Genomic DNA, 27,019 nt, shown 5'->3' with positions numbered 1-27,019 from the left:
GGCCATCTCAGCCCTGCTCAGCCACCCCTGAGCCCAGGAACTGGACGCGTGGAGACCACATTCCCAGCCTCCCCAGCGGGCGGCTTGCACATGACAGCCAGTAAGACGAGGGAGCCGTAGGCCTCCAGCAGCGTCTGCAGGCAGGCGCAGGCCCGAAGTTGTCTCCAGCATACCCTGGACTACCCACTTGGCTGCAGCGGGCAGCTGACGTCGCTGGCAGCGGTTCCCCGAGGTTCCTGGGCTCCTGACCTTCTGACGTCAGCAGCACCCCCCTGACCTCCACCCGCAGCCTCCCATCAAGTGCGTCAGCCTCCACGTGTCTGCATTAAATCCCTCCCCACTCCAGTTGCCTCGAGTGTTCCCAATCAAGCTCTGACTGGTGATGTATATAGAACCCTTTTCCCGAATACAAGTTGATCTCAGTTCCCTTTCCCATACCCACCGGCGGCAGGCCTTCCCGTCAGCCGTTGTGTCTTCCGAACTTTTCTTTGGCTCACTCCTGCAAAAAGTCTTGAGACTTCTCAGCTCAAGGGCCAGGAGCTTTGCTAAGACCCACCAGTGCTTCCTCAACCAACAGAAGCACATCATGAGTTACAGTGCACTTCATTGCCAACTAAAATATTACTATGATCTCTTGGTGAATTATACATCAGGACAAGAGAGACCTCCATTTGTTCAAAACATGGATCCTAAAAGAGCCTTGCAAAATATATTGAAATAGGAAGGCGAGCCCCCTGCCCCCCGTGGTATGCTCGTTCGTGGACACCTCTTGGAAACTTATTAGAAGCTCAGCAGACTGACTTCAGGGCTTAGGTGGGTGGTCTTGCCCATCCATCCTGGAGCAGGGATATTTAAAGCCTGCCATTCTGAGCAAGATGCCCCCCACTGCCCTCCGCTTAGCTGAGGGCATCTGTAAGAACCCAGGGAGCAGGAAGTTCAGGAGAAATATGCCCCAAAGACCAATATCACCGAGGAGGAGGAAAGACATACATGTGATATGCCTATTTTTCAATTTGTTGATTATGTCAACATATATTTATTGAGCACCAGTGCTGAAGAGGTGATGGTGAACAGGACAGGAAAAAATCCCCCTCCCATGGGCCTTATGTCTGAGTGGGAGAGACAGGGAGGAAAACAAATGCAGGAATACGATGATTTCAGATAGTGAGAAGTACTATGAGAAAAATAAAATCAGGTGATCGAATGACTATATGCATATATGTGTGTCTATGCATACATACACATAAACTTGCAGTGTATATGACACACAAGCTTCCATATATGTATGTGTAAAGAGGTATACATACGCATGAATATATAGAAAAAGAATGAATGAAACAGTCCAGAAGGATAAAAGCACTGTGTGTTTCTGGCTGATGACTCTTTGGGTATTAAGTTTTTTCTTTCTTAGAGTATGTTTCTGGTTCCATTCTTAGTATGTAATATATGTAATCTAAGATGGGAGAGGTACTCAATATATATTTTTGGAGTGAATAAATACATTTTATAAATAAATATTTTAAGATGAAAATGTGTTAAATGTGTAATCAGAAAATAACAATAGTATACTTTTACGAAAAGAAGAATTTGTTTGTGGGCAAAGGCCTAAGAATGTGTATTCAGTTCTCTATTGAGTAGACAAGATGGGAAGAGAATTTTTTTAAAATGAAGGTTTACTTCTAGATAATCCATGAACAGCTATTAATATTTTAGTTCAACTGTATTTCCTTCCCTCTCTCTACCCAACATCCAACCACCCATCCACCCATCCATCCATCCATCCATCCGTCCATCATCCATCCATCATCCATCATCCATTCATCATCCACTTAGCCATCCATCCAATCTTCCTTCCTTCCTTCCTTCCTCCCTTCCTTCCTCCTTCCTCCCTCCCTCCCTCTCTCTCCCTCCTTCCCTACCCCAATTCACAATTCATCCTCCATCCATCAACCCATTGAAAATTGCTGTGGGAAGTGACTGTAAGAGCTCACGGGAAGGGAAGTTGCACTCTGAGCCCTGTGCACACTTTAGTTACCAGCTGTAACCATCACCATGCAGCCAGCCCTGAATCCACCCTTCTTGGTGTGGGCACCAGTAGCTTGTGCCTCCCAGTCTTGTCTCTGCATAAACTTGAACTGCATCAAGTAGGGGTGGGGAAGTAAGAGGGAAATAACATTTACTGAGCACCTACTGTGTACCTGGCCCTGCACTAGGCACTGGCATTTTATCATTTTATTTTCACAACAGCAACAAGGTGGGTGTTTTTGTTTCTATTGTACAGGCAGAAAACCCAGAAGCTCGGAGGCGTGAGATGACCCGCTCCAGCCCACACAGTCTGTGTGCCTTGGCCCCGGCATGGACCCGACTCTGATGCTGAGAGCCCTCGTCCTGCCTCTGTGTCGAGACCGACAAGCATCCAACACGGTTTAGTAAAACATCGACTCAAACACAATCATGGAACTGATTGTCAGGAAAGGATTGGTTCAGTTTTAATTACCAGCCTAACAATCACTGAAATGCCAGGAAATATCCCTGAGAACATTTGTAAATTGAACGGAGAGGCAAACCTTTTCCCTTTGGCCGGAGGCTGATTTGGAAGATCTTGTGTCTGATCGATAGTAACCAGATGAAGCAAACATATTTCAGGACATGTAAAAACAATTCATCACCAATATTTTAGAGCCTTGACTTTATTAATAATCTTGTCTGTAGCATTTGTGAAATGAGAGGCCCCCGCCTCCCCCATAATTATTGATGATCTGAGTTCTCTAAAGGGGTTTACGCTGAGGCTTTGGTGTGAGTCAAGTGTAATTGTGTTCTGTCTGGCTGTCTGAGGACATTTTGCAGACAAAGCTAATAAGCCTTCTTGCTTGGGCAGAGGGTGGCGGACAGTTAATTTTCTGGAGTGACTGTGTTTGGGGAGACTGTCTTTTATCAGGACAGTTGTATTAACAATGCATGATTAGATCTGTGAACAATTTATTCATTCATCTGCCCCTAATTGAACAGCAGAAAGCAAGGGACTGGATCTCAGTACCTTCGCAGGGTGCCTTTTCCATGCTGGCTTGCTTGGGCAGCCTCCTGGGTCAAGAGGGTAGCATTTGGAAATGGCTGTGGAATCTCCAAAGGCTCTCTCTTCAAACCGTTGTGATTACAGACCAAGATATTATTGCCATGTTGGTTTGGCAAAGCATGGCCAAGGCCACGGTCATCAGTGCAGGGACTGGATATTCTGTGCTCGTAGGATCAAGTAAGGACACAGCTGAAAGGCGCGTTATTGCGGCTTCCTGGTATCTGGGGGAGGAAATTGACTCTCTACCTGGGGGACTCCCAGTCAATGCCCCATAGCTGAAATCACCTGTATGATGGTTTTCCTGAATGAAACACTCCTGAATCATGTGAAACGGATAACAGCATTGGTAATAAAGTAATCTATGTGGCATTAATTGAGCACTTACTGTATGCCAGGCAGTGTACTGAATGCTTGACTCCTGTTTTCAACAGCCCTCTGATGAGGTGGTTGCTGTAATTATCCTTGTTTGACGGATGAAGCAAATGAGTCCCAGAGAGGGCAGTGACTTCCCAAGTCACACGGTGGGAGCTGAGGCCAGGATGCGGCCAAGGCAACTTCCTCCTCGCACACTGCAGAGATGGGCAGGGGCGCACGCTGCCCTTCCCTTGCTCTTTACTTGTGCATCATGGAACCGATGTCGGCTGGTGATGGGGACACAGTGAGCACAGCCTAGCTGTCCTTGGCTTCAAGGAGCACACAGTGCAGTGGCAAGACAATGACCAAAGAAGCATATAACTGGGCGATCATGGACTCTGGGGAAGGCCCAGCCACTTAACAATGGTGGGGAGCAGGGAGGGCCCTGGCAAGACCACAGGGAGAGTGAGGTGGGCCGGGTCCAGCAGGAAGGGGATGGGGAGGCCGAAGGTGGGGAAGGGAGGACTGCGGGAGACGTGGAGAAGGTAGACCTGGGGGACTGGACACCCACTGGTTGGGGAAACAGGGAGCCTGGAAGGAACCCCTGCTCCTGCCTGGGATGCTGGGAGGAAAGCAGTGAACCAAGTCGACCTGGTGCCTCGCCGGTGGCACTGACAGTCTCCCCGGTGGAAGAAGTGTTGGAGGAAAGTTGAACCAGAGAAGGAGACTGAGAAGAAGTGGGCACAGAGGTGACAGGAGGACCAGAGAGCACAGGGCCAGGGGAGCCACGGGCCAGAGGTGACAGGCACATGGCAGTGCCATGAAGAGCTCAGACATGGGGAGGATCCAGCAAGCACCATGATTGTCAAAGGTGGGGCACTTCTGTCCCCAGGCACCACTGACCGTCACAGGTGGGGCGTTTGTGTCCCCAGAGGAGGGATGGTGTAGGGATGGTGCCATCTGCCATCCCTTTTTCCTGTCCTGTTAACCACGTGCCATCAGTCACCAGTGAGTCCTGTGGCTTCTACTCCTTAGGGACAAGGAGTGGCCCTGGGGTCTGGCCCACGGCCCATGTCAGAACAAATGCCTCATAAGTGAATGAATTGGACAAACATGCGGCGATAACGGGAGAGATGAGAAGTCCGTCTAGTCAATTTCTTCTCATCCGTTGGACCGCAAATGAATGATGATTTAATTAAAGTTCCTGGGGAAGGAGCTCTGCAGCAGGAGATTCCTGAGGGCTCGAGATCATGTGGAGACCGAGGTGAACACAGGCTCTGGTCTCCTGTGAGAACCATCAGTGTTGATGTTTCTGGATCGAGAAGTATGGACATTCATCCTGCATGAAGACTCCCAGGACCTCTCCCCACAGCCCTCCAGCTGGGGGCCTGACCTTCCCCCCACCAAAGGCACAGACCGAAGAGACAGTGGTGGGTGGGAGGTGGGATGGGGCAGATCCAGCCCCTCCTGTCACTCAAGACACAGTGACGCCCAGAAATAGGTGGTCGGCCGAGTCACAGAGCCTCAGAGGTGGCCGCAGTCCCAGCCAGACTGGCACAATCTCTGATGCTGGAATTGCTGTGATACGGTCCCTGTCCCTCTGCTGGACACCCTGTGACAAGGGGCCCCTCACCTCACTCACCGGACCATACTGCATTTGCCACAATAGCATCCCTGCCCCTTTGCTTGGTTACCTCCGGTGACGAGGGACTCCCTACCTTACTGAGTGTGTGTGTGTCTTTGAAACAAGCTCAACGCTGCAAGACACAGAACAAAGGGCTTTGCAGTCCAGCAGACCTACACTGAGTTCTGGCCCTGCTCATACAGCAGTGTGACCTTGAGTCAGTTCAGTGGACCCGGGATCCCAGACACCACCCTTTAAGAAGGAGGGGGACACCCTCCACCCTTCTTGCTCCCCTGTCGGTCTTGTTCTTCTACCCAAGCCTCAGGATGAGGTGGGAGAGTGGGTGATGGGAGGAGGCCCCTGGGATGAGCACGGTGGTCCTGAACTTCCCCCACAGCTATTCTGTTGGCATCTTTCTCGGGAGCTGACCTGGGTTAGGGGTTGCCCTCTGGGGGGGCTGAGGGCATTTCTGGGCCCTGCTCAGAGCAGCACGTCATTAAAATCCCACAGCATCCCTGATTATGCTGATTATTAACTCACAGGCTTGCTGTCACAGTGTGCAGAGGTGACAATGTACAGAACTCACCAAGCCAGGTAATAATCAAAGCAATAACTAACAATAATAGTAACAGCACAGTGGGCACTCATTCTGGGCAGATGCTGCTCTGAGTGCTTTATTTGTGTCCAGTCACTGGCTCCTCCCGAGAAGCTGTTCTGTTATTGTCCCCACTTTCCAGAGAGGATAACCCTGTGACCAGAGGTCCCCCAGCTCACAAGAGGCTGAGCTGGTGACAGGGACTCTCCAGGCCAGCAGCCGAGCCGTCTTCTCTGATCGGATTTTGCTCAGCAAAAGGTATTGATGTTAAAAAAAAAAAAAAAGACATAGTTCACCACATTGATTTTGTCCAATCACCATCACGCAACACACACTCACACATACACACACCCCACATTTTACAAATGAGGGGAAGGAGTGTTTAAGAAAAGCTTCTTCAGGAGAACCGAGGAGAAGATTCCTCTCCTTCTGTGTGCTGGGCGCCACCCACGGGCCGGCTCTGGGCTGGGCAGGCTGCCCACATCCCCACTGGCCCTGAGCACACGGCCCAGGGTGGACCCACCTTCTCCCCATAGGGGACGGTCTGAGATTCAGAGGACCTGGGGGTCCCTTCACCACGGTGGCCAGAGCTGGATGGGACCCAGACCTGTGTACCTGTCTAACCCACAGCCAGTTACCTCTCCTCTCCACTGGTCACTGCCCCCAGGGGTCTCAGGCTGGTGGATTAACTATGGGGGTGGCAGACAGGAGAAGGACTGTGGGAGGTGGACCACTCAGGGTGGCCTGGAATCCTCAGGGCGGGCCTCTTGGCCAAGAAGCAGGAGAGCCAGGGAAGAGACCTCTGCCTGGGGACCCTCAGTCCTGGCCTTCCAACTCGCCAACCCCCAGGCCCGCGCTTCAGTGTCTCATCTGTAAGAAGAGGGCAGATAGCTCCCACCTTGCCAACCTGCAGGCTGGCCTATGGGAACTGAGACAAAGCCAGCTTTGCCACAGTATCAAGCTTGTAACAAACGCCCACCTTGACGGTGCCCTGAGCCTCATGGCTGATGCTGCGCTGAGTCCCAGACCTGTTAGCCGCCAGCCCCTTCCCAGAAAACTGCCCTCAGCTGATGAGAGCCCCAGCCTAGGAATTTGTACCATCCCCTGGAGGACCCCAGACAGTGCTGCATGGATGGGGGAAAGGCTACCCCTGCCTCAAGGAGGGGCAGCTCTGTGGTTCATGCTCCTGAACAGATCATGGACAGGGCCTGGGCAGACTCTGCCTGAGAGCACATCCTCCTTCGGCCACTTCTTCCCTCAGGTCCCTCCCCAGAGCTCCCCCTCAGTACACTATGTGCACCAAACCCCTGCCTCAGGCTCTGCTTCTGGGGAACCTGACTTAAGCCTGCTGCATTCTCTCCAAGCCGTGGTCTCCCAAGGCACGGCCAGGTCCTGAACAGCGGGGACCTCAGCCACACTGTCCTCATGGGCCTGGCACATGGCAGGTAGGACTCCATTAGCATGGGCTGCAGAAGTGAACGAGGACCCACTGTGAAGACTCAGGTCCATAAAAGGCTGAGAAGCCCCAGAGACCAGCGGCCACACACTGAACCACGACACAGGATCAAGCAAGCCTCTGCTCTCAGCAAAATCCCAGGACGATTGCCTCATGTTTTTAAGATGGAGGAAAACAATAAAGAGTGATATTGTGGCACGGGCTGGTCCAGGAAAGGTCTTCTCCAACCAGAACAGAGCCTTCAGTAGCTGAAGAGGTTTCGGGGGTGAGAAGCGCCCAGTGGTCCCCAGCACTGGGGCTGGAAGGTGGGGCAGGCAAGAGACTCCATGGGGCCGAGCTGGGGCCCCAGCTGCATGATGCTTATGGCGGGACAGGAGACTCTCCCCCGTCCCTGAGCATGGACTGCAGAGGTGGCTGGGCGGAGTAAGTTACTGCTGGCCTGAAGCTTCCGGGCTGGTCTAAGAAAAATGCCTGCTGGGAGGACATGGAGGCATGGGGGTGGCTTGGGCCAGGGTGCTGACCGTGGGGTGGGAAGTGGACAGGGCGGTGCAGTTTGGACACATCAGCATGGAAGTTGCCGATGTACTTGATGTAGGTGGTGGGGCAGAGGGGTCGAGGGTGACCCCGAAGCTCTTGGCACACCTGGGGGTGGCCCGTTGGTCCGGCGAGGCGATGGGAGGAGTTCTGGCTGCAGTTGACAGCTTTGAGATGCCTGTTAGCGGTGCCCTGCAGGAGTCGTGGAGACTGTGGTAGATCTGAGCATGGAGTCTGAGGGGGACACTGGGGCTGGGGGTAACTAGGGGGCATACGTGGTACATGAAGCCATTAGACTGAGTGGGATCAGGAAGTGAGAGGGAAAAGCAGGGAGATCTGGGAACATTCCATGCCCACTGCTGTGAATCCCAGAGGGAAAGTGAGCTGAGAAAGTGAAGCAGAGCTGGCATGGAGGCCAGTGGGAGGTGAGTCTCCCCTTTTACAAGTGAGGAGATTGACTCCGTTCCAGAAACACAGCCAGGGATGGCAGAGCCAGATTTTGAACTCAAGATCCTTGATCTTAACCTTCAGAATTAAAAGTTTTGCTTAGAATGCCCTTCCCTCTTCCACATGGTCAACACCTATACATCCTTCAAAGGCCAACTCAAATGTCCCCTCTTCTATGAAACACTCCTTGTTCCCTTCTGGTGCACAATCCCCCATCGTAGTTCCATAGAAACTTAGACACACCTCCACTTCAGAACTTAGTCTACCTCAGGATCGTGGTTCATGAGCCCCCTGGGCTGTGAGCTCCTTGGGGTCAGGGAATGGGTTCTGTTCCCACCCCTCTCCCTCCATTTGCCCAGAAACTCAAATGCAAGGAGTTCTATGAAGGCCTGTTCAATGGGTGGATGGATAAAGGGATGGATGGATGGGTGGGTGGGTGAAAGAGTGGGTTGGTGTGCAGGTGGATAAATGGGTGGATTTAATGGTGGGTGAACATATGGGTACGTGGCTAGATGAATGGATGGGTGAGTGGATGATGGATACATGGATGGATGGATGGATAGATGACTGTATAGATAAATGGCCCATGGATGGATGGATATATGGGTGAGTGTGTATCTGTATATATATATGGATGGATGGATGGATGGACATACGGATGGGTGGGTAGTTGTATGGGTGGATGGGACCATCAATGGATAGATAAATGTACAGACAAATGGCACTTGGTTCGGTGGTTGGATGGATGGGTGGATGGGTGGATGGATGGATGGTTGGATGGGTGGATGGGTGGATGGATGGATGGGTGGATGGGTGGATGGGTGGATGGGTAGATGGTTGGATGGGTGGATGGATGGATGGGTGGATGGGTGGATGGGTGGATGGATGGATGGATGGATGGGTGGATGGGTGGATGAGTGGATGGGTGGATGGGTGGATGGATGGATGGGTGGATGAGTGGATGGGTGGATGGGTGGATGGGTGGATGGATGGGTGGATGGGTGGATGAGTGGATGGGTGGATGGGTGGATGGATGGATGGATGGTTGGTTGGATGGATGGATGGAGGGATGGCAGGCATGGTAGAAAGACAACAAGATTTGTAGGCAAAATATTCAGAAATTTGTCCTGGCCTCACTCTTATGAGCTGCCTGGCAAGCATCACAAAGTTCCTGTTGCTGGTCCCTCTGCTCCGCACGTTTCCTGTGGAGAGGGGTGACAAGTTGTCTGCCGGCTGGGACTCTGTGAAAGCAGCTTGGGATGGTCTGGGCCATGTACATGTGAGGCAGCCTGGCATGGTCTGCATCACCACAGAGTTCCCTTTGCCAGAAATCACCTCCAGAACATACATCAAGGGAACATACTTTCCACATGGCTGGTTTTAAAACCAAGTAATTAAGTGGTTTTACAGTTAGTTTTTAAAACAAGCTCTTTAAGTCATGAGTATAAAGCATGTTCCTATAATAGCCAAGTTGTTCTGTTTTGTGATTTCTGCTGCAATGGATTTTATAATTAGGCAGAAAGAAAAATCTATCCAGGGCCAAGGCCACTTTACTGAACTCCCATTTTGGCATGGTGTGATCTAACCAACCCACAGAGATGGGACTCCCTCAGGACTTGGCCCACGTGGAGGCTTGTTAGGGGATTTGAGGTGTAGAGGGTGACTGACAAGGACAAAGGACAGCCCAGCTAGGACGGAGGGAAGCCAGGGGCTATGGCTCTGTGTGTATGTGTACATATGTATGTGTATGCACGTAGGTGTGCATGGGGGTGCTCAAAGGAGGGGGGCATTCAAGGAAGCCTCCAGATGAAGGCTCTATCTCCAGCACCTACAGCAGGGCCAGGTAAATCTCTGATTAGTATTGAGAGGGTGAGGGTGAGTAGATGGATGGATGAACGGGTGGATGGATAGATAAGTGCACGGATGGATGTATGGATGGATGCATGGATGGATGGATGGATGGGTAGATGGGTGGATAGATGAATAGATGAATTGCAAGTTTCAGGATGGCAGGGCCCAGACCTTCCACCTGAACGGATGGAAGCCTCCTCCCTCCCCCTCCTCCCGCTGTTCTTCCTCCTTTTCTTCCCTCTCCCCCCCGCTTCTTCCCCCTCTTAGAGTCACAGCTATCATTTTTTCAGGTGCCTACTGTGGGTCAGGCCTGTACCAGCACTTAACTTGTATTATCTCCCTTGTCCTGGCAGCTACCCGCGGGGCAGGATTAAAGGCATCCTGGATGTGAAAGGACACGGCAAATTGGAAATTGCTGCAGTGATGTGAGGGGTTATTACTGATATTGCTTTCTGCCAACATAAGAGGCCCTTGATGGAGAGGTAAGGTGTGGAGAGGGGGCGCACCTGCAGGGACCTAACACACCGGCCCAGCCACTCCTTTGCAGGGTTCATGGAAGGGAGGACGGGGACAGCAGAGCAGGCCTGGTTCTTGGGGGATTCAGGTGGAAGCTCCAGGGGCTGCAGACGTCACCCCCCTCCCCAGCCCAGCGGCATGCCTGGTGCGGGGCCACACTCCTGGGGACACCGAGGTGACTCAGGCAGAGGAGATAGATAGCCAAGTCTGCTCCCCTAACACTGGCGTGGACCAGGCAGGGGGGCAGCAGGAGGGCATGGCTGGCAGAGCCCTAGGGATGTGCAGGAGGGGAGTGTCTCTGCCCCAGTCGCTGGCTCCACGCCCTTCTCTTCCCTCCCAGGCCTGAGCCACCTTGCCTTCACCCTTCGGCCTCCACGAAACCATCTTGGATTCCTGTTCTGTCCTGTCCAGGTGATCTCATTGTTTTATGAAAAAATTCCAACATCCTGGCTGTAGCCACTCAGGTGGGCCTCCAGCCCAGCCTTCTCCTGAGTGCTGGACAGGAGCCTGCCAGCCCTCGGGCACAGGGCGAGACTCCTGCCCAGGACAATATGTAGTAAGCAGCCCAGGACCAGGCTTGGTGACCCTGCTCTGAAAGGACCAGAGAGTCACCCTTTTAGCCTGCAGGCTGCACAGCCTCGGTCCTAACTACTCAACTCTGCCGTGTAGCGAACATGGCCTGGAGCAGCCACGGGCAGCAGGTTGACAAACGGGGGTGGTGTGTGCCCGTAAAGCTTCACAGCTGTGCTGACACCAGACATCAGCTCATGTGTTGGGAAAGATGATCATTCTTTTGATTTTTTTTCAACCACTTAAATTTTGGTCCAACCGTTTGTAGAAAAACCATGCATGTCTCGATTTCCTGGGGCTGGCCCTCTGGAGGGACATGGACGGGCAGGGCGGTGATGCCTCTGATCCAGAAGTTTACGTGAATGAGTGAAAAAACCATGGATGGAGAACTTCTCCCGAGCGCTTCCTGGCTCAGCACAGCTGGGTGCTTCCATCCTGCTGGCCCAGCTGATTCCCTAAAGGGACCTGGGCGGTGGGAGGGACCCCATACGCAGGCAGTCCGGGGCTCCTCCCCCGCCACCTCAGCCCAGACTTGCCCCCGGTTGCTCTGGCTCCGAGGCCCAAGTTCCTCTGGATCTTGCTGACTTCCAAGTTCCCGGCTTCATTCAAGACTCCTTCCAATGCTAGGAAGCACTGGTCCCACGCAGCCTCCATGCAGGGTGCCGGGTGGTCACAGTTTCTTTCTTGAGATGCATAGTCCTTTGGAGAGAACTGTCCCTCAGCCCCAGGGTGTCTGCATTTTTCACGGCACCAGCAGTTGCTAGGAGTGGGGTACTTTGTATGTGCCAGGCGCTGCGCTACTTAGGGCCCCCCCCAATTTCTCCTGCAACCACGTGTGTGCACAGTTGCGGGGGAGTGAGTGGGTGTGAGTGGACGGCCAGGTGCCCATTGACTAGAAATCTTCATGAACCACCAGTAACCAAAGGATTGCATGAAATAACACATCAAAAAGGCCCAGCTCCAGGCCCTGCATACCCCTGGGGATTAAGGGCTTGTGAGTCCTTCCCTGCTTCTCCCTCCCCCTCTGCCTCTCTTCCCACAGGACAGGTGTCAATCACAGCACCAGCCATGTCGGAACATTTATTATCTCTTCACTTGGTAGAGCCTTTGTTAGGTCAGGAATTCCTCACCTTTTATGGTTCTAAACCCTGAGAGAATCTGCTGGGAGTGATGGATTGGATGCCTAGGAAAAGTGAGCATCCAATATGCCCCTACACACACACCTCACACACATTACACAACACACTCACACACATCATACAACACACACCACATACACACACATCACACACACATTACATACACACACACCATACACTGCACACCACACACACACAACACACACCACATACACACACACACACACCATACACCACACACCAAGTAATACACATCACACACACATTACCTACACACACATACCATACAACACCCACCACATACACACACCATACACCACACACCATACACACAACACACCACAGACACCACACACCTCACATACACACCACACACACATCACACACACACACTCCACTTGGTCTGCATTTTTAAGGCACTTGAGGACCCTAGGGACCCCCACTCACCCAACCGCAGGAGAAAGGACCTCACTGAGGACTGGGTGTTGTGGTTTTTTTTTTTTTTTTGCGTTACGCGGGCTTCTCACCGTTGTGGCCTCTCCCGTTGCGGAGCACAGGCTCCGGACGCGCAGGCTCAGTGGCCATGGCTCACGGGCCCAGCTGCTCCGCGGCATGTGGGATCTTCCCGGACCGGGGCACGAACCCGTGTCCCCTGCATCGGCAGGCGGACTCTCAACCACTGCGCCACCAGAGAAGCCCCGGACTGGGTGTTTTTAAGACAAGAACCCGCTGCTGGTCTTGGGGACCCCAGCCAGAACAAGAGAAGGGTCAGCTTCCACTCTGCAAACAAGTCACGGAATGAAGCGCGTGGGGCCTCGTTCTGAGCGCCATCCAAGCAACGGCAAAGGCGGGTGCAGACACGGGGACAGACAGTCCCAAGAGAGGATGAAGTCCGCAGCCTCTAGGGCCCAGCCCCACACGCTCACCCCCTAAGTATACCCTCCTGTAACGGGCAGCTCGGTACGACCCACCCCGTGTTTGGGGAGGGCCCACGGGGGTCTGGGCAGTGGGGTGGCCGTGAGCCCGACTCCCAAACTTCCCTTTTCCAACAAGTCCCCACTCGACACAGCTAATTGCATCTTCTGAACTCACTGACACTCAGTAATTTCAGAGCTGGTAAGAAAGATTTCCAAAATTCCCAGACACCGTGAACTTGACTTAGCACGTCTTGCAATAATTAGTCTGGCGGCCCCAAGGAGGCAGTCCAGGGAGAGGACATTAGTGGGCTGATCTTCAGTCTCGTGATTGAAAAACAGGCCTGTGGATGATTATGGCCAAAAATTCACTGGAAAAAAAAAATTCACTGGAGCTGTTCGCCCAGAGCACAGTTGCTAAGTAGTGAAGGAAAATGAGATGCCAGGTTGCATTAGCCAAAAATAAAATACAAAGCGAGAAGCAGATAGCTTTTGTGTTTGGAGTCTGGTGGACCCCATCCAAACAGGCTGGGGCCGGGGGCACTGACCAATGATGCTCAAAAGACATGTCACCAAGGGGGTGACCAGCAGAGCCCCTCGCCCTCCTGGCTCGGCCCCATCTCACCTCCCAAAGCTTATCCTGAGCTGATGGGGTGGGGTGTGACTTGAACAGCTCCCATTCCATCCTCTGGGACCCGTGTCAATGCTCACGGCCCCTCTGGACCTGATGCTTCCATTCTGATCATTTATCTGCCAGGCTCTGGGCCAAGGACACAGAGCAGGATATGGTCCGTGCCCTCCGGAAGCTCAGGGTCTAGAGGAGGAAAGCCCTTTATAGCACGGTGGGGAAAGGGCGAGGGAAGGAAGTCCAGGGGTCAAGGAAGAGCCCAGAAAGGGGAGTATTTAAGTCTGTAGGGCGTATCTGGGAGGCTTTCTGGAGGTGGTGACAGCTGTGGGGGATGCCGAAGACTAAGACCTCACCAGGGAGAGCAGGGGATGGGGGAAATGGGAGTATCCTGCTGGGATGACCGGTGACCTGGCAGTGGGAAGGCACGCACAGCGCATTGTAGGCACACCTGCAAGTCTGCAGGCTGAAGGGGCTCTGTTCCCACGCTTTTACGTTCTGTGGACTGGCCATCACATTCTATGAGAACAGAAGCGTTGTTTGGGAAGCACTGGGGTGGGGTGTTTGGGGATGGCAGAGACAGGGGAGGCTGAGAAGGGGCAGGGCCAGTGGGTTTGAAGCAGGGCAGGGCGTGGTCAGATCTGGTTCTGAAGCAGGACTGACACCTAGAGGGTGGATTAGAGGCCGGCTGCTGGCCCAGTGTGCAAGACCTCCCTGCCTGCACCCAGGAGCGGGCTGGCAGGCTCAAGCCTTGACCTTCTCATCAACAGAATGAGCAGGGGGATGGATGCTGCCCTGAGATCCCATCTGCTCTGAAATCCTGGTGATGCAGGGTCGCCCAGAGGAGAGAACCAAAGGGACTTTGCTGGAACCTCAGATCCACCAATGATTGGATGGAGTTGCCTTGAGAAAAAGTCACTTCGTTCTCTGAGCCCCAATTTTGTCTGTAAGGCCGGGATATGGATTCTTGGCACATAGAGATGTTGTAAGGATGAGATGAGGTTATCCCTGCAACAGCAGGCGTCCAGGAGGCGCTTGGAACCAAAGCAGGAGGGGCGGCGGGAGGATGGAGGGCTTCACGGAGGAAGAGTGACACGGGCCGAACCGGGAGGAGGAGACAGTCCATAAAATAAGAATTCTCCCAGGTGACTTCTCCACCTCACCCCGAGGACCCTGCCTCCAGAGCAGAGCACGTCTCCAAAAACTCACTCATTTAAATGCTGGACACAAATTTCTTTTCATTATTGCAAGGCCAGTGAAAGATACAAATTAACTAACACCAGAAACACAGAGAGATCACTTTCAAGGATGGCAATGCAGGTCTTCCCAAGTGTGAATCCGTGGCCAGACCACCCAGTCAATTAAAATACCAAAAGTCAAAAGCTATCAGCAAGGCTTTTCATCAATAAACAGGTGACAGGAAGATGGATCCTGGTCTTGGGGCTCTCAGGCGTTAAGCTCAACGCTCACAGTTAAATAGCTTCAAAGGAAAAGCTCAGTACGGGGGGTTATGATTCAGCAGCCCCAGCCGCAGCCCCACCCCGTTTATTCAGGAAGGCAGTCAAGGGGTCCCCAACAGCCTCGGGGGCCCCCATAACATTTTCATGGAGGATGTGATTGCAGACGCTAATTATGCACAGTGGATGCTACGCTTGGGGTCGTGATCAGCCGCTCAGCCCTCACCATCCTGGCAGCATCGCCATGTGCCATGCCTGCTCTGCAGAACACAAGATGAAGCAGGTGCGAGTGGGGCAGGTCCAGTGGAGCCCGGAGTGACAGCCCCGAGGACACATGTCCCTGTTCTGGAGAAGGTGCAGAAGCTAAAGCCTTCTTAGAAGCCTGCCACCAGAAAGGCACCTTAGAAAATTCTGAGAGGGGCGAATGAATCTTCAGGTCTGGGATGCAACCATTCCCAGCAAAAAGCCAAGAGTCAGAACGAGATGCCACAATGCCAGGGAACCGTTTCAGTGCTTGAATTACAATCGCTGGAGTCTTAAGTCCACAGAGACAATCCTTTAATAAATACTAAAAAAGTGCAATCCACAGTCAAACGGGTTTGAATGGATATTATCCATCGCTAAAAAGACCGAAGCCTCTCTTCTCCAACAGGCCATAAAGTGCAAATTGTTCTGTGATTTAAAGCAGCTCCTCATTGGAATAACTCTACCGCAGCTCAGCTTAAAGAGTCATAAGATCTTTATATCCAAGGCATTGAAACTCAGCTTTAAAGAGTAAATTATTATCAAGAAAGGATGGCTCATGGGAATGGAAATGGACTGGTCCAAGTTCAAGGGCTAGGAATTAAAGAAGCAGTGTTGTACCCCATCTCATACAGCTGGCGTCCCCTCTCTGGCACCAGGGCACCCCAGTCTCCACACCCTGGGTGCCCCATGTGTGTTCTTTCAGCATCTGTGACTTTGCTGATGCCGGTCTCCCGACCATCTCCACCAAGACCACCTCTGGAGGATTGTTCGTGGGCTTTCGAGGCTGTTCTGCTGCCTGATCACCTACTCGCAGCAGCCTACCACCCCAGGCGGGTCTATGCGACCCAGCTGTGCCTTTCCCACCCCCAACCCCAACTTAGGCCCCACCAGGATCGACATGGAGATGCACATGTGTTTGACCACTGTGTGAGGAACGGAACAGAACAGAGAGTATAGCCAGGTGTGAAATAGCAAGTTTTCCCAAAAAAGTCCACCTGGGGAGAATTCCTTTTATGGGCGAGATGGCAGACTAAATAGCGTCGAATTCCTTACCACACAAACAAGAACCAAGCTTAATTAAATGTACCTTAAAATATTTTAAAGTGCATTGTTGAGCTGGGAAACATAGGAAACTTTAGAGGTCAAAACCCAAAGTAGTCACAGAGCTAGCTTTGAGCCAGCTTTCCTTCAGTGTATCCACCACATCCTGGAGTGGCAGGCTCCAAAACTGCAGCCATCCTCCTCTTCTTCCTAACAACAGAACTGTCAACTTTCAGCTGGACATACGACCACACAGAATAGAGGCCACACTTCTCAGAATGCCCTGAAACTTGGGGTGACTATATAACTAAGTTTGACCCAAGAACATGAGTAGCAGTGCTGTGTGAAGTATCTAGGGAGCATCCTTAAAATGACAGCACGTTGTTCTGCACCCCCTTTCTCCTTCCCAATAACTGGAATATGGACACAATGGCTGGTATTGCAGCAGCCATTCTGGGCTGTGAGGGACCTTGAGTGAAGCATAAAGAAGAAACCTTGATCCCTTATGCTGAGGATCAGCAAACCAGCCCTGCACTGACCACTGCCAGATTTATTGGTCATAAGAGAGAAACAAACAGACTAGTAAACATCTATCCTAAGTAAAGCGAACTGGTTTGGGTTTGTATGCTATTATTCATGCCCGAAATGAATCCTAATACAATGGGAGATCTTGGATCTCTGTTTTGATGGCTGCATGAAAGGTGGGGGTCAGGAGACAAAGCCAAGAAAGGGAACCCAGTAAGAAGACCTCTGCTCAAAGCTGGGACCCCAGAGGGCTATATCTTTGATGTAAGGGTGAACTAGAGAGAAAATTGTGATGTAGAAGGAAACCTGCCCATCTCTACCTTGTCCCTGGGAAGAGGAGTAAAGTACATACAAACACACACACACGCGAGTCACACACACACACACACTCCAGGCAAAATCATTGCCAAATGGATGAAAGTTCACTAATTTAATAATAAAAGGTTCAATTTAAAAGAAAAATATAACAGTATATAATATTCTAACCTCAGAATATAGCCTCAAAATAAATAAATCAAAAATTGACATAACTACAAGCAAAAAAGTCACAAATCTGCATTCAGTGTAGAAATTTTAATACATCTCTCTCAACAATCAGTAGTCAAGCAGACAAAAATCAGTGAGACTACAGGAGATTTGAATGACAGTTTAAACAAGCTTGATCAAAGGATATGTTTGGGGCACTCTAACCAGTTCTTTCGGACACTTGGGAACAGGCAGCATAATAGACCACGCACTATGTCAAAAGGCAAGTTTCTTCTGATTTAAAGGACTCATGCAGGCCACATTCTCTATTTGGCCACCTGGGGGGCTGGCAGAATAATGCTCCTACCCCCAGAGAACCTGCATCCTTGGAGTGCAGGATCCTTGGAACCTGTGAGGATGTTACCTTCCATGGCCAAAGGGACTTTGCAGATGTGATTAAATTAAAGATCTTGAGAAGTGAAATTATCCTGGATTATCTGGGTGGACCTCATGTAATCACAAGGGTCCTTGTAAGAGGGAGGCAGGAGGGTCAGAGTGAGAAGAGGAGGTGTGACAATGGAAGCAGAGGGACTGAGTCAGAGAGACAGACTGAAGATGCTTTGCTGCTGGCTTTGAAGGTGAGGAAGGAGCCACAAGCCTAGGAATGCAACTCGAGGCTGGAAAAGGCCAGGAACAGAGTCCTCGCCTAGAACCTGTGCAAGAAGCATGGCCCCGTCCGCTCACTGAAACCCATTTCAGATTTCTGGCCTCCAGGCTGTAAAAGAATAGTTTTCTGCTGTTTCAAGCCACCACCTTTGTATTCATGTGTCATAGCAGCTACTGGAAACTAGTACAACATGCCATTAAATTAGAAACTGACTAAAGAAAGGTTACATAAAGACCCTCATACCTTTAAACACTCAGAAAGCCTTCCCTGGCCCTTGCTGCTGTTCTTAGAATGATGTCTAAGCTCTAGAGCAAAGACCCCGCTCTCCCCATAACCCGGCCCACACCCATCGGGCCCTCTCATCTCTCCCAGCCCTTCCCCATTAATGCCTTGCTCCAGCCAAGCTCCCCAGAGGGAGGAGGGAGCTGCCCCTGGACTGTACCAGAATCACAGTGAGAATTGCCAAATGGAACTGTGCACGTAAGCCATGTGTGCAATTTGTGGGGCCGCCTGGGGGCAGATGCTAGAGCAGCAAAGGAATCCATGCCCTGGGGAAGCTTCGTGGTACACGGCTTGGGGCCCGGGGTGGCCCAGTTTTCTATTTGAAGGCCCCCGTGGCACACCTGTCTTCACCTGGTGCCTGCCAGCACCTTCTGCACATGGTCCCTTCCTCCGAGATCCACATCCGGGTGCAGGTGGGCAGGCTGGCATGAGGATGGGCATTTCTAAGGCTGCCAAAGAAACCACCTGTGCCAAGTGCTAAGTGCCTGGCCTGGTGCCTGGCGCGTGGACAGTGGTCACTTCCATCGTCACAGTTGCTGCTCCAAGGCCACACCAATCCCCTCCCAGCCCCAGCTGGCTAGGCTGGCAGTGGCTGAAGGCCAAGGGGAGTGCATTCTGGAGTCGGGCTGACTCTGCTCAGCCGCACGAGAGCCCTGAGGACCTGGGGGAGCCAGAACCCAGGCTTCCAGGCTGCTGTGGGTATTACTTTGCAGAAGAAAGCTTTGTCCTCTCCTGGCTTAACAGCCGGTGTCCCTGGAGGACGGGTCTCAGCAAGGCTCCCGTGTGTCAGCAGCCTCTCCTGGCCCCTCTTCTCTCGGCTGCCTTCCCGGAGAGCCTGTGCTTCAGTCCTGCAAGAGCATCACTGCCAGGCAACATCAAAGCCAAGGAGGTGGGTGCGGTCCCCCACGTGGCAGGGGCTCCACGTGCTGCAGCAATGGTGCCTTCGTGGCGGGACCCAGAGCAGCTCAACACTAACCCGGCTTGAGGAGATCGCCCCCACCCCTCGCAAGGTGCTCAAGGCCAGGGCAGGCTCGCTCTGGCTTCCACACTCCACTTCTAAGAAATGTGAGAACACCGTGTATTAGAAGAAACCGCTGTAGGAGGTTCTTAGGGACAGAGGTCAAGCGAGCTTGGCAGGAAGAATGTTCCAGTCGCAGAAAGACGGGGGTGGGGGGAACGTCAGCCCCAGTCTGCCTCGCCTTCTGCCATGCTTCTCCCCACCCCTCCAGGAGCCTGCCTGCGAGCACGCCCTGCGCACAGTAGGTGCATCCCTGGCACATTTACCCACCCGCCCATTTCTGCACGTCCAGGCTGTGCCAGGCTTGGTGTGGGCTGGCCTGATGCGTGATCACAAGTGCAGATGGCTAACCAGTTCCAGATGCAGAGGGTGGCTCGGATGCAGAGCCCCTCGTCGCATTGGACCAGCTGCACCCTGAGCCCCTTGGAAGCCCCTTCCCGACAGACGTACAGAACTCAGAGGGGTTTGGGCGGATGGTGGCAGAGCCGACACCTGCCCCAACCCCAGGTGAGGAAACTCTTCCTCTGACCCCGCGAAGCAGCTTGACCAAGAGTCAGATCAGCGGCCCTGTGGCCTCCTCTGAGCTGACAGCGTTGAACTTGACCTAAGCCTGTGCTGCCGGAAACGCCGACGGTGAAACCCCAGCCATCTGTGCTCCAGAGAACAGCTACTGCAAGAAGCCCTGCCCGTGTGACTTAGAGGAGATGCGGGTGCCCCCTCGTGTACTTGTGACACAGACCCCCAAGCTCCCATTCTCTGCTCATAAAAGAATTGCCAACCTGCGGACCCCACTGACCGAGCTGGACAAAATGCCGACAACGCGCCTTGACCGGCTTCTGGCAGCTCTCACTCCCGCCTACAGGCTGGCACTGACTCACCCGCTGAGGTTAGCAAACTCGGGGGCACAGAACGCCCTCTCTTCCACAGCCCTTCCTGAGAGTCAGCTGACCGCAGAGCAGACCACCACCTGCTCACGCAGCCCCGTTCCACTCCTTCTGCCCCATTTACTCCTCCCCAAAAAGAAACCCTCTCCCCTCACCTGTGGGATGCTCCAGGTCTCACAGTCAGAGCCCTCGCCCAATTGTAACAGCCCCACCTTATTGTAACAGCCCCTCCCCTTATTGGGATAGGCCCTCCCCCTACTGTAATAGCCTCTGCCCTGTTGTAATAACCTCTCCTCCTGTCGCAATAGCCCCTCCCCCTACTGCATCAGCCCCATCCCCTGACTGAGACAGTCTTTTCAAATGAAGTCTCTCCTAAGTCTGGACTTATTTTTTATTTGACAGAGGAAATCCGCCCCCAGGCACAACGCAGTGTCTCTTTTGCTGTGTGACACTGTGTCATGGCTCCTTGAGGTTTCCTACTGGGATTTTCCAAATTCAAAGAGCTGAGTCCCTTACTCTTTGAATATCCCCGGGGCGTCCTGTGAGCCTGGCACCACCTGAATAGGGGTTGAGTGCCACCCTTCCACCACAGGAAGGGTTGGACTGGCCTCTAGGGTCCCCCGACACCTGTCCACTCAGCTGCCCTGGGGTGGTGCACGCCGCCGGGTGCCAGGACATTTCCTGTAACTCTGGGTCGAGTGTGTGTGGACAGCAAAGACCCCAGCGCAGCGCCAAACCAGTGGAGGCTGGGAGGCCTGGGCAGAGACGCATCCATTCCCGAGAGCCATGAGGTACCAGAGCAGCTGTGCCTCAACTGCTCCCCAAAGGAAGGCGGCTTCCTCCTAGAATGTTCCTTTTATTTTTAAATTTTATTTATTTATTTATTTATTTACAACTTTATTGGAGTATAATTGCTTCACAGTGGTGTATTAGTTTCTGCTTTATAACAAAGTGAATCAGTTATACATATACATCTGTTCCCATATCCCTTCCCTCTTGCGTCTCCCTCCCACCCTCCCTATCCCACCCCTCCAGGAGGTCACAAAGCACCGAGCTGATCTCCCTGTGCTATGCGGCTGCTTCCCACTAGCTACCTATTTTACATTTGGTAGTGTATATATGTCCATGCCTCTCTCTCACTTTGTCACAGCTTACCCTTCCCCCTCCCCATATCCTCAAGTCCATTCTCTAGTAGGTCTGTCTGTGTCTTTATTCCTGTTTTACCCCTAGGTTCTTCAGAACCATTTTTTTTCTTAAATTCCATATATATGTGTTAGCATACGGTATTTGGCTTTCTCTTTCTGACTTACTTCACTCTGTATGACAGACTCTAGGTCTATCCACTTCATTACAAATAGCTCAATTTCATTTCTTTTTATGGCCGAGTAATATTCCATTGTATATATGCCACATCTTCTTTATCCATTCATTGGATGATGGACATTTAGGTTGTTTCCATCTCCAGGCTATTGTAAATAGAGCTGCAATGAACATTTTGGTACATGACTCTTTTTGAATTATGGTTTTCTCAGGGTATATGCCCAGTAGTGGGATTGCTGGGTCATATGGTAGTTCTATTTGTAGTTTTTTAAGGAACCTCCATGCTGTTCTCCATAGTGGCTGTACCAATTCACATTCACACCAGCAGTGTAAGAGTGTTCCCTTTTCTCCACACCCTCTCAAGCATTTATTGTTTCTAGATTTTTTAATTTTATTTTATTTTATTTTGTGGTACGCAGGCCTCTCACTGCCGTGGCCTCTCCCGTTGCGGAGCACAGGCTCCGGACGCGCAGGCCCAGCGGCCACGGCTTACGGGCCCAGCCGCTCCGTGGCATATGGGATCCTCCCAGACTGGGGCACGAACCCGTATCCCCTGTATCTGCAGGCGGACTCTCAACCACTGCGCCACCAGGGAGGCCCTGTTTCTAGATTTTTTGATGATGGCCATTCTGACTGGTGTGAGATGATATCTCATTGTAGTTTTGATTTGCATTTCTCTAATGATTAATGATGTTGAGCATTCTTTCATGTGTTTGTTGGCAGTCTGTATATCTTCTTTGGAGAAATGTCTATTTAGGTCTTCTGCCCATTTTTGGATTGGGTTGTTTGTTTTTTTGCTATTGAGCTGCTTATAAATTTTGGAGATTAATCCTTTGTCAGTTGCTTCATTTGCAAATATTTTCTCCCATTCTGAGGGTTGTCTTTTGGTCTTGTTTATGGTTTCCTTTGCTGTGCAAAAGCTTTGAAGTTTCATTAGGTCCCACTTGTTTATTTTTGTTTTTATTTCCATTTCTCTAGGAGGTGGGTCAAAAAGGATCTTGCTGTGATTTATGTCATAGAGTGTTCTGCCTATGTTTTCCACTAAGAGTTTGATAGTTTCTGGCCTTACATTTAGGTCTTTAATCCATTTTGAGCTTATTTTTGTGTATGGTGTTATGGAGTGATCTAATCTCATACTTTTACATGTAGCTGTCCAGTTTTCCCAGCACCACTTATTGAAGAGGCTGTCCTTTCTCCACCATACATTCCTGCCTCCTTTATCAAAGATAAGGTGACCATATGTGCGTGGGTTTATCTTTGGGCTTTCTATCCTGTTCCATTGATCTATCTTTCTGTTTTTGTGCCAGTACCATACTGTCTTGATTAGTGTAGCTATACATAAGGCAAATATTAACAGCCATAAAAGGGGAAATCGATAGAACGTTCCTTTTAAATTACATTTAAAAAGTAGAAATGAGCTTGTCAGAGGGAGGATGGAAACTTGTTACTGCACAAAAGGAGAGAACATCTGAAAGAACAGGTTCTTCCAGGCCACTTTACCTAGAATTGGGTATCATTTTGACCCTGCCAATTAAACAGCGCTTTCCCTGAGTCAAAGAGCTGAGTCTTGGCACCAAAGACACTCTGCAGACAGAATCTGACAAGGTCTGACGCAGGTCTGGCAAGCCCCTATAAAAAGCCACCTGAGCAGAGAGCACTGTCTGTGCGTCAACCAGGAGAGGAAGCTGCCCTCACGCGGGGGAGGCGTTAACCACGCCCTCTACCTTTAGCATCTCACGGATCCCTCTGCCTCCTCTTTCCTCGCAGAAGGTCCTTGAACATCCCCCGTTGCACATATCTGCGCCAGGCTCACAAATCCACTCTTTAATATGCTTGGTTTCTGCTAATCCAACGTAGAGTTGTTTTATGTCTTCTGAAAGCAGCAGAACCGACTAAAAGGTGCAAAATGCTGCTGAGTCAAATCTGTGAGGAGGGGCCCTGCTCAGGGCAATGAAAGCCTCATTTGCAGTCATGCAGACTTAAGAGACACCTGCCAGTTCCTGTAGCAGTAACGCAGGATGGGGGAGATGGAGAGAGCAGTGCTGGGCACTTGTGCATCCCCACAGGCCCAGGGCAACGCAGACGCCAGACCGTGACCCCCGAGGGCAGTCACTGACCTCTGCTCCTGGTGCACCATGAAATATCCAGGTGCATCCCGGCACCTGGCACCTAGTAAGCATTCAGTGAGTACCTGTGAGAGCACGGACACTAGAATAAACAGACCCACTGCTCACCTATACCGCTGTACAGGACAGCGAAGAGATAAGGAAGCCACAGAATCCTGGCATCTGGGTACTGTGGCAGAATAAGAAGTCTCTACTTGGTCCTTGTCCGGGTTCCTGCCACACAAGTCCTAAAATGTTGGGAATCTCCGGAGTGATAAGAGCTTTTTTCATATGCTAATGAGAGGATTGGGGGTTGGGGGCCTCTGGATAGTTTCAGGATGAGGGCTGGTCACCAGCAAGACCAAGGCGAGATTAGAGGGTCTGAACTGTCAACCTCCCCCCACCCTTCTCTCCAGCAAAGCGAGAAGGGCTGGAGCTTGAGTTCAATCACCAAGGGCCAAAGATGTAAGCAGTCGTGCCTAGGTAATGAAGCCTCCATACAATCCCCAAACAGTGGGTTCCAGAGCTTCTTGGTTGGCGAACACATCCAGGTGCTGGGAGGCCCCTACCCCACTCCCCCAGAGCCCACCTTGCCCTGGGCAGCTCTTCACCTGCCTGTCCTGATTTGTGTCCTTTATAACAAACCAGCAGGAGTAAGTGATGCTCTATTCTAGCTCTGTGAGTTGTTCTAGCAAATGGTCAGCCCTGGGGAAGGGGGTGTGGGAAGCCCCTGAATTAGTAGCAGATCTGTCAGAAGCACAGGTGATAACCTGGGACTTGGAACCGTTGCCTGAAGTGGGGCAGCTTTCTGCAATGGAGCCCTTAACCTGCAGGGTCTGCACTGACCCCAGGTGACAGTGTCAGAACTGAACGGAGAGTTGAGAGGCAGTGCTGGGGAGCGCGCCACACATTTGGCCTCACGTGTTGATCCGCTACAGCTCACGTCCCATCTCCTTTAGTCCTTGAAACAGTTTCTCGAAGTTGCCACTGTCATTGTCCTGATTTTGCGGATGAGAAAGCTGAGGCACCCGGACGACGCATCCCTTGAAGCATCAACGGCTAATGAGGGAGCATCAGACCCCAGGGCACACCTCTTAGATGCTCAGAACTCCACCTGGAACCCCCGTGTAGGGCCGGTGTTGACGAGGAAAGCCTCCAACACCCCAAATCAGCACCCCCTCTGTGACCCACGAGAGAGATGGGCAGGCCTCCATTCATTCTGTAATTTCTGAAAGTGCATTCATTTTATTTCCCACTCAAGGCCACGTGCAGATCCTGCGGCAGGCGATGACCATTTGCGTTCGTGAACCCCACCGACACCGAGGGAGACAATTGCACCTGTTTTACTAATGGGGAAACGGAGGCAAAGGGCGACTGAAGCTCAGGGGCCAAGGTGCTTCCCCAAGGCACACAGCTGTCAGCATCCGCACTGGGATGGGGGCCCAGCACCCTCACTCTGGACAATCCATCCCATCCCTCTCTGTCCTTGTTTTATTAATATTTCCCTAGAGACCAGGGACATCTGAAGCCAGGAATTGAGTGTCTTTATCTCGGTATCACCTGATCTTTCCCAGGTCCAGGCAGACAAACGTGCTCAAGAAAAGCCTAATAAATGAACAAACGGAAAACTGCCTCGAAGTGGAAAATGTCAGGATGGTTCCAATAAACGCCCATTTGGTCTGCCTTCTGTGCTTTATGAGCAGTGATTCTCCGCGTGCCATCTTCTCCTGCACAGGCTCCCAAGAGGGGCAGAGGTGTCGCTGCAGTTGACGAGTCTACCCATAATGACAGTATTATTCGTTTAAAATTAGGCAATTTCTGTACAATAAGTTACAACGGCTCAGCTGCAGGCTCCTGTATTAATTGGCGAATGGCATCTCCGCCTGCTACTGCAGAGTCTGGCCTTGTTTTCACTGTCCACCTGGGGCCGCCCCTTCCTCACAGGCGCCCTCGGTGTGGCCTGGTCTCTGCAGGGTTCTGAGCAGCAGCATCACTTGGAACTGATCTGGTCTTTAAAGGGCTGTGAGGCCCGGCCAGAGGCGAAGATGGCAGAGCCAACACTTGGAGAGTGCAAGGCGGGGGACGAGGAAGGACGGCCTGGAAGGGGACCAGGACAGCTGGGTGAACTTATGCCCCCACCCCCACAGGATGAGTCCATCTGTGATGACATCAACAGGTGTTCTTGCCCCTTGATTACAGGCACCTGCAGCAGACTGCATTTTCCAACAACGACTGCTGTGGTATCTCCCATCTCACCTGCTCTTGTGAGGCATGACCTGGCTGCTCCCCCACTAAGTGGCAGAGTCTCTTTCCCCTCCCCTGATTCTGGGCTGGTCTTGTTGACTTCCTTGGCCAAAGGAATGCAGCAGAAGTGATGTTCCAGGGCTTCTGAGGCTTGATCATAAGAAGTCTTTCACGTCTGTGTGGGCCTCTTGAGATGCTTAGAAATGTTCCCTCTCAGAACTCAGCCACCAGGACACCCAAGTCAATGCAGAGGTCACATATAGGTGTATACGTGCTCCAGTGGAAGTCCAAATGAGCCCTCAGCCAACTGCTGATATCAACTGAGGGAGCAATGTCGTCCAGCCCAGTCGAGCCTTCAGATGAGAGCAGCCCAGCCAACATTCAACCAAAACTACATGGGATACTCAAGCAAGAGCCTCTCAGCTGAGCCCAGACAACCCATAGAACCCTGGGAGATAAGAACAAATTGGTGTTTTAAGCCAGTAAGTTTGGTGCTTTGTTATGCAGTGGTACAGAACCAGAGCCACCCCTGTAAATTGGCATTTACTTTCAAGTGGGGAAATTTCTAGCATTTATGGTACACCTACCAGGAGCCAGACATTCTGCTTGGTGGTTTATGTCATTAATTCATTCATTCAACAAATCCTCACAATATTATGAAATAAGGATTATATTTTAGAAAGGATAGGCTAGGTTTGGCTGCAAATTCAGGCTGCGGTCCCAGCGACCTGACACATCAAAGGTTTCTGTGTTGTTTGTGCCACGTGTCAGTCGAGGGCTGACAAAGGCTCTGCTCTAGGCAGCCATGCCGGGATCCAGGCCAGCAGAGGCTCTGCTCTCTGGACCCTTGCCCTTCCCAGTCGTTAGATGGGGAGGGGTATTGGAGATTTGCACGTGGGCTTTTTATGGTGCTCCCCTGGAAGAGACCCCCATGACTTCCCTTCCCACATGGTCACACCTGCTGTGAGGGGCTGGGGAGCTCCGATGTCCACGCAGCCGAAGGAAAGGTGAACCGGAGGTGGGGGAAGCACTAGAAACATCGGCCCCTCTGTTCTCCTGCTTTATTC

General features: G+C 51.8%; 2 protein-coding genes across 3 annotated transcripts in view; both read right to left on the bottom strand.

Annotated features, from left to right (window-relative positions):
• The window catches only part of SORCS2 (sortilin related VPS10 domain containing receptor 2), a 553,507-nt gene that overhangs the window by 99,547 nt on the left and 426,941 nt on the right, over nt 1-27,019 (bottom strand). The window lies entirely within an intron of this gene.
• Nucleotides 8,592-10,018, bottom strand: LOC132494696 (guanine nucleotide exchange factor subunit RIC1-like; the record flags this gene model as incomplete). Its single annotated transcript, XM_060106309.1, has 3 exons — nt 8,592-8,770; nt 8,830-9,131; nt 9,954-10,018. Coding segments are annotated over 3 exons (546 nt in total), but the record flags the coding sequence as incomplete, so codon positions are not given.

The sequence above is a fragment of the Mesoplodon densirostris genome, chromosome 1 (genome assembly GCF_025265405.1).
Source record: "Mesoplodon densirostris isolate mMesDen1 chromosome 1, mMesDen1 primary haplotype, whole genome shotgun sequence".
Taxonomy (NCBI): Eukaryota; Metazoa; Chordata; class Mammalia; order Artiodactyla; family Ziphiidae; genus Mesoplodon; species Mesoplodon densirostris.
The sequence above is the reverse complement of the archived record's forward strand: the minus strand, read 5'-3'. Positions and strand labels throughout refer to the sequence as shown.